The sequence below is a fragment of the Caloenas nicobarica genome, chromosome 11 (assembly GCF_036013445.1).
Source record: "Caloenas nicobarica isolate bCalNic1 chromosome 11, bCalNic1.hap1, whole genome shotgun sequence".
Taxonomy (NCBI): Eukaryota; Metazoa; Chordata; class Aves; order Columbiformes; family Columbidae; genus Caloenas; species Caloenas nicobarica.
In genome coordinates, this window is record NC_088255.1 from 22,493,725 (window position 1) to 22,510,790 (window position 17,066).

Genomic DNA, 17,066 nt, shown 5'->3' on the forward strand with positions numbered 1-17,066 from the left:
GAGAACCTTGCCTATCACTTTCTTCCTACAGTCTGAAAGTTTAATTTCACTTCTTTAACGTTCCTGATGTTTTCTTGTTTTATAGTTCAGCTCTCCTCATATATCTGCCTTCACACAATTTTGTGCAAAGCATTTTTCTTGTTAGCAGCGTTGCCACTGACACGCTATTTGCTGGAAGTTTCAACTTTTAAATTTACCAGCAATAAAACTGTGGCACGACGAAGGATGCAGAGATTTCCCAGGAAGACTCAAATCTATACCTTATATCAAGAGACGCCCTAAAAAGAGACATTGCAAACTCACTTGAAGTATTTACAGACAAACAATCAAGTTACCCCAGCTTGACGAGTTACTGTTAATAAGAAACACCCGTCCTGCACAGGAGGAGCCGTCACTGGCGACCTCGTGTGCGGCATCAAGAGGTGTAAAGTTTCCAGGAGCTCCTGTTTGGAACGCGATGGGCTCCTTAGCAAAGCATTTCACTACATCCAAAACTGGGCTGAGCTACGGAAACAACATAATTGGGCAAAACTGCGCTTGACATAAAGCCTGTTGGGAGGGAGGATAAAGGGAAACGCACAGTAAAATGTTTCAGCCTCGTTGGCAGCGTAGATGAGAAGGTCCCCGAATACCCAGGTCCCCGCGCCACTGCGATGGTTTAATGAATCCCCCAGGGGCCGACGGCAGCCCCGCTCCAGCGCCGGCACCGGCGATGCCACCGCGCTCTGTGCAGAGGGACAGACCAACGAGTGATACAGGAACATTAATACAGTCCCTTTCTGACAAATCAGCCACAACTCTCACGCTTTAACCTAAAAAAGATGGCAGTTTTCAGCTCACCTATCCCATTCTTGCATAAATCTGTACTTTTCTTAGAGAAATTAAAGTTAGTAGCAAACCTGATGCCCATGCAACTAACTGTGGCACATCACCACGTTTGGGCAGCGCTGGCCCTCTCAGACTCGCTCAGCAATTGCTCATGTACCAAACCCAGAGTGTTCCTGTGCGTTTGTTTTTATAAAGTGCAGAATGGCAGACGGTTTCCAAAGCAGCTCGTTCAGCGCTGGTGGGTGTGTGGCTGGGACACCGGTCGGTGCCGTGGCTGCCGTGCCAGGGCTGGAGGTGCCGGCGATGCTCCCAGACGGTGCCGGAGAAGCCGCCGGTGTCAGGAGATTTGGTGATTCCATGAGAAGGAGCAGGGGGATATTTAAGGTATATTTATGGGTGTTCCTGCCTGTACTGTCTGGTATCGTGGTATTTAGGCTCTGAAATCTTCAGGGCATTTTTAAAAAGGTCAAACCTTGAGAAATATTTCAGGCTTTTATTTTTTGGTCTCTAAACGCACCTTTGAGCTGGTTTGGAAGGAGCCTGGCTTCCCAGGTTTCCTTTTCCTGAGCTGTGTTCCAGCAGGCACAAAATACCCCAGCAAAACCCCAAGCGTTTTCGAATAGATGCAGGGAAAGGTCACCTTTCAGAAAATACAACGTGGCCACATTTGGTTCTACATCAGCCCAAATACACAGTGCAAACACTGACTGTAATTTCCTAAACCATAAACTGAAATTAGTGATGGCTTTTTGCAATCAGAACAGCAAATACACCAACAAGGGAGCATTTGGGAGCTCACTAAACCCAAACAATCATCAGATTATTGCACCTCAGCACCTCGTGACTCGCCGTGACCCTGGACGTGTGTGAGCAGCCGGCGCGGCTGAAAAGCCACGGTCGGTCCAAACGCCGGCCCGAGCCCTGCACCCCAGCACCGTTTCCAGAGGGAACGCCGGACACCGGCAGCGCGTCCTCGTCTCGGTTCAGCCACATCCCCACCGCACCGACCCCCGACCTCGGCTGGGAACGGCAGCCGGGACACGTTAACCCCGGACACGCGGGTTGGGGTTTGCGGTGGGTGGGTCAACAGAAGCCCAGGAATGGTTCCTGTTCCTTTGTGATCCTAACACACACCTAAAGTAACAGAACTCACAGTGGGGAAAAAAACAAAAAAACAGACTTGCAGCAGGACCATCTCACAATGGAATCTTTCGATTATCAAAGTGAATACCCTGTAATTTATATAATATATTGTATTTTATCAGATCATTAAAGTAATTGATTTAAAGCTGCCTATACTGGTACATTAGGAAGTTTTCTTAGGGAAAGGAATATTGCATTCCAGTGTTCCATCCACCTGAACAACGAGTTACGACAAAATGGTTAACGAGAAAGTGACGCGTTAATTAAATTCTACTTCTTGCAAGCAGGAGGTTGGCTAAGGAGCTGAGCTCGCTGTGTGCCAGCACACGGCTCCGGGCGGGACGGCAGAGCCGTCAGGACCTGCCCAGCCCACACGGGCTCCGCGTTTCCAGCGCCAGGGCAGCTTAAATGCCAAAACCAATATAAAAAATAAACACCCAAGGCTTGTATTTGCAAAGAACAAAGTGGATGTGCACGAGAAATAAACATCTGTGGTTTTATCTGAACTGAAAAGAGCTGTATGGGGGAAGCCCGCCACTGATCCAAGATACGGGGTCACTCTGCGGTTCACTGCGAGTGATAACAGAAGGGTTTCTACTCAAAACATTCGCAAAAGATTAAAACCTTGTGAGGAAGGTTAATGCTCCTCACTCTGCCCAGGCTGAGGGGTCAGGAACCGTTCGAACACACCAAAGCGGGGCCAAGCTCTGGCGTGCTGCTCGGAGAAACGGCCGTTCCAGTGAACAAATGGAAGGAACACAGTCATTTCCAACACTTACAACTTTCTAGCCCATACTTAATAAATTAGACTATTTCTCCTCATTGAGTATTGAAATACGTTTTCATCACACACCAGTAGTTATGTCATTAACTACAAATTTACCTCTGCAAGTGGCACCTGGTTCCAAAGCTCAACAAGAAGCATCTGCTATTGATCCTCGAACACCATCACAACACAACGCTGGGAACCTCCCGGGGACGCTCGGCAGCCGACGGAAACCGATCGACATGAGTTTCATCGACTGCTATGCACACAAACATTTTTATTCTTCTCTGGCTAACTGGACAAAATCTAAATCTGTCTTGTATTAACTGCTATGATTACAAGGCAGATCTAAAGCAGAAGTCAATAATTACTCTTTCAAAAGTTTTGCTTGTAGAAAAAACAAACCAAACCAATAACCAAAACCAGCTTCTGTGTTTCCTCTGCACCTACTCATCTCACTGGAGTTACTGTTTATATTCACGACATTTACCCCATTCTAAACAAAAATACTGCCTGCTGCCATGGTTTGAGCACAGTAGTTTTGAAAGCAGAAGGTCCAGTCCCAATGGCAGCCACAGTCTAAGGTCAGAAGACACGCAACCCTCAATCTTCAACAGCTTTTGTGCTTTCTTTGCAAAGTTCCCGATGAAAGGCTACAACCAAAGCTTCAAGGCCTGGTAAGAACATTTTGAATATTTTGCATGGTATGTATTTTGCTTACAAGCTGTATTTTTAGAAATGTACCCTGTTGCTTAGGTTTAATTTTCTTGCATTGCTTTATTGCATTACAAAACTCCATCTTCTTCCACGATAAGACTTTTAAATGCTAATATTTGTTTTAAAGCCAGAATACTTCACGTCCAATGACCTTCCAATTTCTTTCAAATTTAATGACTTTAAAATGAAATAATGACACATACTCATGAGTCAGTTTCCACGGATATATTGAAAAACAAAGCACGTTTCTGTAGTACAGAAGCTGCCCGTCCCTCAGCTCCCCCCGCCGAGCCGGGTGACCCAGCCCCAGCAGGTCACGCTGAGGGGGACCCGGGGGGTCCTGCGGGACACGAGGGGAACACGCGGCCCCACATCCTGCAGCGGACACGGCCCCAGAGCCGGCTCGAGGCTGCGGCGCTTCATCCCCATCCCAAGGTTAAATGGCCACAGCGCTGCAAGCAAAAGCCATCGGCGCGCCAGGCGGGTTATTTTAAGGCAGTCTGAATGACAGTGATGCGAAAATGCAGGGGTTTATTAAGTAGCCAGATCCACCGCAAGCGGAAAGGCCTCGGCAGCGTTTCCCAGCGCTCGGTTCCGCGCTCCCCGCCGCAGCCTCAGCTCTTCCTCCGCTTGCTCCTGGGCAGCAGCCGCTCGCTCCCTGGCACTCGGGGCCCACGCGACTTTCTCTTGTTGGCTCTCAGACCCGGGAAACTGCCGCTGGAAAACATTAAAAAAGAAGGAAAGGGTTTCGAAGCTTTTCTAAACATGGCAAGTGCCAAAGGCTGTATTAACGTGCTGTAAGTGGGCGCACACTCGTGTAACTGCTGATGGTGAAGAGAAGCTCTGCTCTGACCGCTCTTTTGGAGCAGCCAGTGCCCCGGAACCGTCCCGTTTGCAGGGACAGGGTCACCGTGCCTGTCCCCATCGCCAGGGACCCGCTGGGGACAGCAAGGAGCAGCACCAACCTTTCATGTTCCTTGTCCATAAACGAGAAGAGGCTCCGGTGCCAGTGAAACCAGGATGGCATCACGGAGTAAAGGTCGACCTGAACGAGAGCCACCCTCAGTGGCAGAGCCACCAAGGGAGGGGACGAGCGGCTTTGGTCATGGTTACCCAAGAAGGAAATGTGCAGGACTCCCATCTTCAAACAGGCTCTTTGCCAGATGCTCTTCTCATTTATGGACAAGGAATTTTCCACTGGGAACTCAAAGAAGTGTTTTCTTTTTAGTCAGAGTTAATTTTAAAGGGAAAAATGTTAAACTAGCCATATTTAAATTAAGCAGCTAATTTCCGTAATAAGCAGCTCAAAATTCCACGTAGTGTTGACATGAAAGATATCACTCATCCATCAATAGCTATCACTAATTAAACATTCCTTACAAATGCACTCTTTTTGTACCATTTGCCAGGATGAATCCATCCTGCAGGGACGATTCATTTGGCTTAAACTGGGAATCCGCAACTGAAAATAACAACAGAAAACTCTCAAATGCCCAAATCCATGTCTCTGTTGAGTGCCACGAGAGAAGTACTAAAAGAGATGAAGAGAAACAACTGGTATTTCAGAGATGAGCTCAGCACCACGTTGGAAATGGAGCTGCTGCGTCTGTGAGACCGTAACCACGTGCGGGAGACCTGTGCACCCCCCAGCACGAGCAGGTTCGGTGCGTGTGGGTAACGCGTGTGCACCCAGCACGAGCAGGTTCGGTGCGTGTGGGTAACGCGTGTGCACCCCCCAGCACGAGCAGGTTCGGTGCGTGTGGGTAACACGTGTGCACCCAGCACGAGCAGGTTCGGTGCGTGTGGGTAACGCGTGTGCACCCAGCACGAGCAGGTTCGGTGCGTGTGGGTAACGCGTGTGCACCCCCCAGCACGAGCAGGTTCGGTGCGTGTGGGTAACGCGTGTGCACCCCCCAGCACGAGCAGGTTCGGTGCGTGTGGGTAACGCGTGTGCACCCCCCAGCACGAGCAGGTTCGGTGCGTGTGGGTAACACGTGTGCACCCAGCACGAGCAGGTTCGGTCTGTGTGGGTAATGCATGTGCACCCCCCAGCACGAGCAGGTTCGGTCCGTGTGGGTAACGCGTGTGCACCCAGCACGAGCAGGTTCGGTGCGTGCCGTGCAGGTAACACACCCTGAGGAGCACGGCCGGGAGAGACGACGCACGTGCACGACCCTCCCCAGCCTTCCTGCTCCAAAGCTCCCGCTGGGATAGCTAGAGAGCTCCTGTGTCCCTTCACAAAGAGCAGCACCAGCATTGCACCTTTCTCTTTCCCCTTTTTTTTTTCCCCCCATTATTTTGTTTTAGAGAAGTTGCAAAATACAACTACCTTTGCAGGAACAAATTAGGACACAGAACGAAGCAGAAATCTCATTTGGTTTAAGACTCCCTTTGCTGTTTTATCTTCTGCCCATTCCTAGCTTTGATGCCTAAATTTTCCACAGCAGAATGGTAATTACCTTATATTCAAAAGTGTATTAAAACACAAAGCCAAGAACCGGAGCTTCTATATCACTTGGTTCTCTTATTTTGCAAATATCTGATCATTAACTCTCATAAAAATAAAGTAAGAGGGATGATATTTTTCTGGCATAACTCAAGTTTTAAACAATCTGGGCTGGTTATGAAATGAACCATCTGCCTGTTCTTTGGCCGACGGCTTCTGCGTTCCCGCAGTGTTTGCCAAAGCAAAGCCCTCCCTGGCCCGGCCGGGCAGCCCGCGGGACACGGCTCTGCAGCGACGGAAAGGGCAACTCCCATTAACGCTGCACATCAGCTTGACTGACGTTCTTCTGCACTTCTCAATCTGGCCCAACTTCATTACCACTCAAACCCACCAGACAACTGAGAAGTCTCCTGGGTGAAGGGAATCACCGAGGGAACAAACGAGCTTGCTGTGGCTACATCCCATAACTCACGTGAACATCCACCATTGCTGGGCAGAAACGCTCCGCTAACAAACTCTAGCACTGGGTTTGTTATTGACATTCCCATTTCTTCCAGCAAGAAACCTGTTTTTCCAGCTCGCCCATGGAGCCACAGCTGCCAGACCCTTGAGCCACAACACACTATCTCCCGTAGCAGACACAGTTCTGCCAACTGGCATCTCCAGAAAGGAGTCCAGGGAGCACGAACAAAGAACAGGCAATAATTTGATGGTACCATCAACAAAATTAATTGCAAGTCACTGTCTGCTGATAAAGAAATGACAGTCCACCACCTGCAAGTCCGTAGCCGACGGCCTCCACAGAGACGGCAAACATGGCTGGGAAGGTGAGCCTGATGTACTTCTTTGTACAACATCTTGCACAGTAAGACCCAAATTTTAAATATTACCACTATATAACAAAAGGGGAGGTTTGGTTTCAAGAAATAAGACATTAAGCTTTTGAAAACAAGAAAATGCTCTCCTCTCTTTGAACAGAAGTAAATGGAACAGATGCTGCAGCTCCAGCATGTTCAGCTTGACAGAGATGCAGGCGAGACTGACGCCAATGTAACTTCAAATACAAAAGAAGATCAGATTCTCTTAATTTTCCCTCATTCCCCCATTATTTTTTTCTTTTTCTTTTTTTAAAAATATATATTCATACTCCAATATACCTTAGTACGATGATTTTCAACTGGCCATCTGCAGATCCTTGGAGCACGCAAGTATTATTTTCCAAAGATCCAAAACTACCAACCAAATTGTGTCTCCCACAACCGTGGAGATTCTCCAAGAACCCGACCTCTCAGAGGCATTTGCTTCTCCCGCAGAAACCACAGAGGATTCCACAAACTGGAAACCACTGACCTCAGTCAGTCCCAAGGACTTTTCCACTCGTATATTCTACTTACTTGTCAGAGGACACGGAACATGTCTCAGACTCTTGCAGATCTCTCAGAATGTCTGAACTGGAGCTGAGGGGGAAAATAAAACAGATATAAATTATTTTAGCAACATCTGCAGCAAAGTAGGGCTCTGCTTACAAAGGCAGCAGAATCCAGAGACGAGACAGACCCCTCCACGTGGCACAGGCAATACGAAATAATTCAGCCAACAAAAAATAATTTCCATCAACAGCACGTATTTTACAGCAGTCACAGAGGCTAATTAAATCAGGGCCTTAGTAAACTCAATTACTCAACTGTTGTTATTGCATCAATACGGGAAGAACCCGCATGTAGACACGTACACACATGTACATACACATACACGTACTGCATTACCTACACCAGCCCAGTGTCGGCAGTCAGATCTCTTCACATGCTCAAAGTTAAAAAAAACCCCACCAAACCAACCACACAGATGTTTTCACTCTGTATTTTAAATAAGAAGAAAATTTTGTTAAATGTCAATAAAATCTGAATTAAGAGAACACGAACCTCTGGCCAATTATTGATAACTTCTGTTGTGTGTTCAGGCACCGTGATATAAACTATTGCAAAGTTCTCAAGTGTTTGCCAAATTGCAGGGCTGCAGAAGTCAACAAGCAAGTTGGAAAATGTTGTTTTCTGGAAACTCTCTCTCAAAAAGGCGCCACTATTGCAGAAATTACATAACAAACTACGTTACACAAACAGTTGGGAGATTTTAGTGTAAACCACGGGACAGCTGTTGGATACCGGTTCTCTTGGATTTACTTTAAAGGTTTTACAACAAAATTAATCCCCTGTTTGGTAGAAGACAGCAGAGGTAAACTGTAAAAACACACCCCCAGTCATAGTGTCATACACGGGTATCAGTGCATTGATATATTTGTTCAAAACACATATTAAGGAAAATAGCCCCAAAATGCTCATTCTCACAAGACAGATTCCAGCACGGCAAAGCAGAATGCAGGTAATAAGGACAATTCCTGGAGTTTACAAAAGGTATTTCTGCCCAGACTGCAGTTTTCACAAACCCGTCCCACGCCAGAGGTTGTTGTACAAGCCCACGGAGCGGCCGTGCCGGGCGCTTCCCAGCGGTGGGGCCGCGGTCACCGTGCCGGCGCGGGGGGGAAAGCTGCTCGTGCCCGTTCTGCCGCGTGCCAGGCAATTGAAAAACAATTATCAAAAACATTTTCAACTAAGCAAAGGAAACTTGGACTGCCAACTGAATTTATATATATATATGTATTTTTTTTTTTTTGCCTGAAGAAAAGTCTTAAGCTCTTCTTATCATTGAATGAATTCGCTTAAACTGAAGAAAGTGAATTAAGTAAAAAAGAAACAGCTAGCTCATTATGTATGTTGTTTCTTTAAGTTTTAGCCTAGGGGACCCAAAGACATCACAGAATTTAGAACGGCTGTGCTCATTTCTTCGGTATTTTCTGCCTTTCCAACGCCCATTAGCTATCTACCTACAGACAAAGCAAAACAGCTTCCGACTTTATTCAGACTCCAAACCCAAGACAATTTCCCACAGGAGGTTTTCTGTCCTTTTCTTGAATTAAGGTCATTATTCTATTCTAGGATTTTAGATATCAGTTCCAGACGAGTACATTTTTATGGCAAAGCCATTGAAGTTCTGCAGCTGAACGGCTGCAGATGCCACAGGCCGACAGACGAGGTGACGGGTGTGAAGAGGTTTTGTTTCCTGGACTTTTTCAGGCTGAGGAAAGTGCAGCCCCAGCGTCAGAGCAACTCCCAACTCTGCCTCATTTTTCTGCAGCATCGGTTTCTTCTGGGCACTGATAGATAATTAACCAAGAGTAAACTGTTCCTTTCTTGACCATCATTTGGATTTGACTCCCTTTTTAGCACATCACCTCAAAATAGCAAGAAAAAAGCTGACGTAAGTGTGAATAACATGTCTTGTTCTAAAAATGAAAGGAGCAAACATCTGTTTGAATTTGTTTAAGGCAGATTATGTTCCTTCTCAGCCTCAGGGTGTGCAGCCCGTGTCCTTCCACCAGCCTGTCCACCGTGCAGTCGGTGTTTTGCTCTGGCACCTGCATCGTGCGTTTTCGCGCGGTGCTGGCATGAGAAATGAGCTGCAGACCATCTCGTTTGACAGTCGCAAGGAGTGCAGGTCAACGGTTTTCTCCAACTCGCAGACCTGCTGCCGCTTTGTCCTGCCTGCGATGGACGGGCTGAGCTGGGTGCTGCAGTGCCCGGAGTCAGCAGTCAGCATCGACCGTCTACCTCCAGCCTCCCCGCAGCTCAGCACCACCTGGGGCTGCAGCAGCCGTTCCAGCCTTGGACCTTCCCAGGGCTCCCGCGAGGGCTCTCGGCCACACTAAACCTGACACAGCTTCCAGCGTTTCGCTGGTTTTCTTCACTCTTTCAAGGCTTTCTGGGCTTGCAGTGGCCTCCTCTGCAGCTGGAGAGCGTGGCTTTGCGGCTCTGCCTTCCCAACGGGAACAGCTCTGCTGGATCCAGCCCGGCCGCTCTCCTCGGAGCCCGGCAGCCGCCGGGGCACAGCACCGGTGACAACCACGCCGGCTCCAGGGCTCACAGATGTCCAGAGCCCGTGGCTGTAGAGCAGGGACACGTCCTGCAGACATGCCACACGTACCCACTGTCCCCACACCTGAGGTCACCAGCTGTCACTGTTGGAAACGACTCCTCCGGGACTCTCTCCACCACACCTCGCAGTTCTTGGCCATTTGTTACAGCTCATGGTTTTTGGAAGAAAGGTATGAATCAACAACATAGCAGCATTCCACAATGAACCTGTATTTGAGGCCAAAAAAATCACAAACAAAACACTCCTGTCTAACACTGTAACGTACCTCATCTCTGAGCCAAAGTAGTTCAAGATTTATTAAGTCAAAACTGTACTGAAGAACTGGAAAAGGCAGCTGTTCCCCCAACCAACACGGTTTTATGTAGTTCTCCCACGTGCCGGTGTGGCCAGCCCAGGGACCCGGGCAAGGCTTTCCCAGCTCCGACCAGCGCCCGCCTGAGCTCAACGTTCAGCCGCGCCGTCCTGCCGTCCGTCCCGCCGGCAGCTCGGACAAACTGACAGTTTGGGGGGATTGCTGCCAGCCAGTGAGCTCCAGACTCACCAAACATCAACGCCTCATTTCCGCTTCTTCTTCTGCTGAGGAACTAGAGCCCAAATTCTGCGAAGTGCATCAGTCCAAGCACTAGTGGCCAGCTAAGCCCAGCTCTCAGAGCCTCTCGGCGCCTCCTGAACTCAATGCCAAACGTCTCACTTGCTGGGAACGGGGCCCCTTCCCCGGGCACGAGCTCACCGGGCAGACGCTGCCGTCGCTCTGCCTGTTCCAGCCGCAGGGACTTACACGAGCTGCGGATATAGCGCTTTTCCACCAGGATTTCAACGTTAAGTCACTGTTTCAGTGCACACCTTGTATCCCAGACAAGGCCAACGATAAATATCGTCTGCTGTTGCAATTCTGTCAAGAACTGACATTTTCTTCTAACACAAAGTTTTAAAAAGAAATAATTTGTTTAAAAACCTGAATATTACCCCCATGGTATAAAATACTTTCAATAGAATGTTTCCTCTGCGTAGTTCATTAGCTGGCTTATCATTGTCCCACCAAGTTTCTTTTCTAATTTTCCTATTGTTTAAGTAGTTGCCCAAAATTTGGCTTCAGTCCCAGACAGTAGAAGAGCGCAAGAGGACCATTGATGTGGAGCACTAGGGTTCTAGGAAAGCTTTATGTATGACTTCATAGCTTTGAAAAATTATCCCTTACACACCCAAACAAAACATGACTTTTATCTGTTACACACATTTTGCTTTCTTGGTGGGATCATCAATTTATGAAGAGCCCAACTGTGTTGGGGTCAATGCTACAACCTTCATGCATGCTCTGAATCTTTTTTCCAGCAGGTATAAAATTTTCATTTTCTCAATTAAAGTATCAACTTTTTAATAATATCAGTACATAAGTGATTATTGTACAATGTCATTTCTAATATTGACCAACTGCTCCCTTAGCAAATATCAATATGAGATTGACAGAGACAGAAGGTCTTATGAAGGAGAATACAAAAGAATCACTGATTTACTTGCAGCATCTTTTTACAGAGCAAACATTTCAACTCTCCAAGGTTGTTTTGTTATATTCTATGTGCTGCTCAAAATCCGAATTTTCTTTTAATCCATGATAACATCGGCTCCACTTAGAAGTGCTCTCTCCATGAAAACACAGCATGCAGATTTAGACTTTCAAATATATTTCAAGTTTTGACGTTTCAATGTGAAAAACTTCTACCCTTGTCAAAGGATATCCTCTTATTATCAGAAATAAAATACAAGCCTCCGAAAATCATTACTTTGTACAATAGCACAATGGTACTTAAACCCTCAAAATCTAAATCATTCTTTTTTGATTTGTGCTATATTTATTTCACTGTAATTAACAAAAGATTAACCTCACGGTAACCTGAGAGTGACAAAACACATCTCTTTCTTTCAGGCAGTTTATATGACTACACCTACTTTTTACAGTCCCTGAAAACCTCGTGGTAATTCAGGCAGAGTATAAAACCAGGGCTTGGATGTCAGGGATGGGAATGCACAGCGTGTAACACACTAGGGCACACTCCAGAGCCCCACTGCCGTCAGCTGAGTTTAACACACAATTTACAGGGCGGGGAGAACAAAAGAATAACTAAAAAAAATAACAACAATAATAATTAAAAAAACATATACCAAAAAACCCCACCACGTTGCTGAACTCCTCAACCAGTGCAGTAGCTAGCTTTTAAGGTTAAGCAAACTGCCCTGTATTTAAAGAAAAATAAATAAAAACCGCACCACATATACAAACCAGGGGATATGCAAAGACTAGGACATGGAATAGAAAATCCCAGAGAGATTCTGACGAAACAATTCTGTGCACTCTAGTAATTCTGTTCCTGTTCCACAGGAGCCGAGTTTAAGAGTAAACCACAGGGAGCTATTAAGCATGTTTTACAAAAGAAGGTCCAAATGTGTGTGCTGCAGACCCGCTTGCCTGGGCAGCTGAGGAGTCTGCGCTTGATTCGAGAAGTCTGGGGAAATATTTCACTTGGAGAGAGTGAATGCACAAAGAGAAGGAATAAACAACCCTGCCCGAGCCAGACGTAACGTGAACAAAGGCACCTTCCAGCCGAATCTGCCAGCCTGGTTCACGAAAGCACATCCAGCTATTAGTAACCGCCCCACGCTGATAGAATATCCCTGAGCAAACTCCCTCAGTCCCTCAGACACTTTCAGCCTGTTAGTTGATGTACAGGAGCCTGCAGACAGAGCAAGGTAAAGAATCAAAGTTTAACTGTCATGTCAAAGGCCCTTAGTAGACTCATTCATAACATCATTCACACACAAAATTGGCAGTGAAACAGAGATTTAATGATACCTTGGATGAGCTAATACGAGCCCTTTCCACTTCCCAAGAGCCCACTTTGTAAGATTAAAATTGCAAATTTTCGAAGGTCCTTAACACCAAAAGGTTAATTTGCAATAAAATTTTTAAAAAACCAAAAAAAAGTAAAATGGGGAAGAACAGGAGCACCTTGTTTAAATTCAGGAAGAAGGGGCAAGCTGAAGGCATTTATTTGTGGAACTAAAATATCGGAGCTCCAGGGCGACCGCCAGAGCAGGCGCAGCGAGGATGCGGCAGCTCCATCCATCATCCGCACACCTGTCAAACGGGACAGCTCTGCAAACCTGCAGGCGTTGGCCTCGCGTTGGCCCGGACAGAGCCGAGAGCTGCCGTGGGGACAGAGCTGGGGCCCGGACAGAGCCGAGAGCCGCCGTATGGACAGAGCCGAGCGCTGCCGTATGGACAGAGCCGAGAGCTGCCCGTATGGACAGAGCTGGGGCCCGGACAGAGCCGAGAGCCGCCGTATGGACAGAGCCGCCGTATGGACAGAGCCGAGAGCTGCCGTATGGACAGAGCCGAGAGCTGCCCGTATGGACAGAGCCGCCGTATGGACAGAGCCGAGAGCTGCCGTATGGACAGAGCCGAGAGCTGCCGTATGGACAGAGCCGCCGTATGGACAGAGCCGAGAGCTGCCGTATGGACAAAGCCGAGAGCTGCCGTATGGACAGAGCCACCACATGGACAGAGCCACCACATGGACAGAGCCACCACTCCACAAACCAGCCTGTGGTCCTGCGGCCCCAGACCTGCCCGTCAGCCACCAACCGGAGGGCTGAGGCTTCGGGCACATAAAACCCGTCTCCAGAACAAAGCCATGGAGCCAGTGTCTTCAGGCAATGTCTTTAATCCCCACACTGACTTTAAAAAACCCTTTGTGAACCAGTGACTTCAGAAAAATAATGATTCTGTTAAACTTTTCAACCAAATTGTTCTTTTAATAAACGATGCTGAAGCCAAGCACTATTATATTGTTCTTGACACTCGTGGAACAAGGAGGAAGGGGCACATCCTATGGGTGCAGTGGGTGGGAATGCAGAACTGTCATTCCTCGCTCAGCTGGGACCTTCAGCTGCTTCCTGGGATTATCTCCCACTTCAGCAAGATTAGTTTCAAGATTAGCTCTTTTAGATACATATCAAACCCAGTTATTCTGTATTTGCTTTCAATAACTTTTTCACTTTTCCTCCAGAAACTGAAGCCACACAACCAGTACTGCAATAGTATTCATTGTTGTCATTTTTGACAAGCAAGCGGCAGTGAACAGCAAATTATGATCCATGAAGTAAACATCTTCAACAGATCCAAACACTACCTTCAAAAACTACATAGATCTTATCAGCAGTAACAGCTGAGTCTCCTCCTAATAAAATTATCATTGAACTATCAAAAGCAATTTGAATTATTATATTTATAAAGCTTTCCTTAATCCTTCATTTTGTGAAACCAAATAAGGCGATTTCAGGAAGCAAAACTAAAAGCATGAAGAAAGCAAAGTGAATGGCTGTCAGGACTTCAAGGTTCAGTGGCATTCTATTATACCACTGACTGCAAATAATGGGTCATTTAAACTCTATTTCTTACAGCAATACTCAACTCAAAGAGCTATTAAAAGACTTGGACCATATCAGATTTTGGACTTCTCTAAATAAAACCTCCAACAGAAGGGAAGATGATGCAGTGGAAGAGAAACGCCAAAGGTTCTCCTGGTTCCACAGACATTCCACTCACTGTTCCTGTATCAAAAGGAACATTTACACTATCACCCCTCTGTCAAGCCATTACAAAATTATTAAGTGAATTCTCAATGTATTTCAGCTCCACCCCTTGAGGAACTGAATAGCCAGAAACATGAAAGAGAATGAATCGGTAACTCCAGCTCAGGAACCCATCCTTTGATGTAAGATATATAAATAAATAAATAAATAAACAAACAAACAAACAAACATATATATATTGCTTGAGGTTACTGGCAAAGTTTTTCCATGTTTGGTCTAATGTGGTCCAACCCAGGGAGAAGAGACTCCTCTCCACTAACCTGCTTGTTGATCCGGACGACAGTGAGAACACAGGAGAGACCGATCTCGGCCCCTCCTCCGAGGACCGACATTCGCTTCTGCTGCCGTCAGGAGCTTCTCGTTTGAGCACCGGGGCTTCTCCAAGGACCGCAGCTGGGTGATGCTCTTCCGTATGTTCTGCCAAGAAGAAAGGCAGATCAGCGAGAATGACAAAACGAAATACTATTGTTCAAATTTTGGCAGCCTGGAAACAGATTTTAAGAAAAAACAAAGTTATTAATATTTAAATACCAATGCCTCATTCCCATTTACTTGCTTCCTAAAACTCTCAGTGTTTCAAAGGTTTAACTTCTTTTCCCGCATAGTAACAAAAACCCAAACAAAAGAGACCCATCCTGTAATAACCAGAGACCAAAACAGAACACTTTGTTATGAGTTCCAAACACAAACAAGGAGAGAAACAAAGGGGAAGGGATATGTTAGATGAACGGTATTTTGTAAGATGAAACTTTATTTCAGAAATTAGCAAACGCCTAATGCACCAGCGCTGCTCACTGCTGCTTGCAGCTTGATAGCTTGGAAGTTCTGCACAGCAAGTTAATGGGCTTGTTTTCAACAGGAGAAGCATTACGATTTATTTCCTTACGCATCTGTGAAAGACAATGTCAATCTAGATAATTGAATTTCCATTTAGTAGGAAAAATCATTACTAGACAACACATATCAGACAAGAGTTGTAAAACCATTCCATTATTTTTGTGTCAAGTGTTTTTATCTATGAAAAGATGAACAGTTCCCTGAAAAAACACCTTCTACCTCTCCAAAGAGCAAACAAATCTAGACTAGAAAGTATGGTATGTAAAGATAAACTACTCTTACGCCATACCCCCCAATATTTTCCATTTAGTTACTTAACTAGAAAGTTGCATGAGATATTAAAACCACACTGCGACTCATTAATAGCCCTTATTATAGCTGCTATATTCCTGCTCAAACCACACTGACTTTCCTACCCCTCCAGAAATGGTTTTGACAGGAATGGCCAAACAGAACGGTGATGAGAGTGTGGAGGAGCTGCACAATCCTTGAATTTAGCTACAGTTTGCCCTTTCCCTTCCGCCAAAATGCATCAGTAAATCCCAGGAGCATATTTTTGCCTGTTGAAAACAATGGGCTGATGACAGCGAGTCAGTTGTCCAGTTAACGAACCGTAACTGGGAAACGACCAGGCTGAGAACAGCCAAGGGGCTGCGCAGTAACGCAGCCCAGAAGAGCTGGATCACTAGTATCTATCACATCCTATGGTGCTTCCCCTTAGGCAAAGCAACCCCCATGTTTAAAAGTTATAACGTTTAAAGACTGGAAATTGAACATTTTAAGTTTAAAGATGCAAACCAAGACAATGTCAATCAGGAACAGATGATTAAAACATCACAAACAGAGCAAGACTTTCAGAGAGGTTTACGCTGTATCAACCAGCACTACAGTAAAGGGCCAGGGGAGGAATGAAGGGTTCAAAGAAAACAAAACAACACGACCCAATCCCACCTATTGGCATTTCCAGTTTCAGAAAAAGGTAATTGCCGTTAATAAGGAACACTGAGGCTTTAGGCATCTGTTCCTTCACCAATACATCATCTTTCTGGTTTGGTGGGTTGTTGTTGTTTGGGTTTGTGTGTGTGTGTTTGTTTTTGTTTTAATGGTTTACAAACAGTCAGATGTTTGGCATACAACTAGAAACTGAAACTTCAGAGATTATTGAACACTCAGTGCACAAAATGCCTAATGAAAATTGTTCAGGTTTCTCAGAACCAGATGAGGTGGTAACGTGTGCTTTAGTCAACACACCTGATGTACGTTATTTTCTACCTGAGCACTCGTTTGGAAAAGCTACCTGGCTTTACTTCAGCTCCTCAGAGCCCGCGGTTCAGCACACAAAAACCGACACAACAGACAGAAACCCAGGAATTCACAGCTGACCCCTCCACAGGGCACAGAAATTCGTGTTTCACAGCCGACCCCTCCACAGAGCACAGGAATTCGTGTTTCACAGCCGACCCCTCCACAGAGCACAGAAATTCGTGTTTCACAGCCGACCCCTCCACAGAGCACAGGAATTCGTGTTTCACAGCCGACCCCTCCACAGAGCACAGGAATTCGTGTTTCACAGCTGACCCCTCCACAGAGCACAGAAATTCATGTTTCACAGCCGACCCCTCCACAGAGCACAGGAATTCGTGTTTCACAGCCGACCCCTCCACAGAGCAGAGGAATTCATGTTTCACA

The 17,066-nt window shown here is 46.3% G+C and overlaps 1 protein-coding gene across 1 annotated transcript in view; it reads right to left on the reverse strand.

Annotated features, from left to right (window-relative positions):
* Positions 1-3,678: 3,678 nt before the first annotated feature.
* RAD18 (RAD18 E3 ubiquitin protein ligase) overlaps positions 3,679-17,066 on the reverse strand; it is a 38,317-nt gene continuing 24,929 nt past the window's right edge. The window contains exons 11-13 of the mRNA XM_065642643.1: positions 14,801-14,957; positions 7,295-7,357; positions 3,679-4,171 (exon numbers count right to left, since the gene is read on the reverse strand). Of these exons, the coding sequence (XP_065498715.1) occupies positions 4,069-4,171; positions 7,295-7,357; positions 14,801-14,957 (323 nt within the window). The 3' untranslated portion in view covers positions 3,679-4,068. The remainder of the gene's footprint in view (positions 4,172-7,294; positions 7,358-14,800; positions 14,958-17,066) is intronic.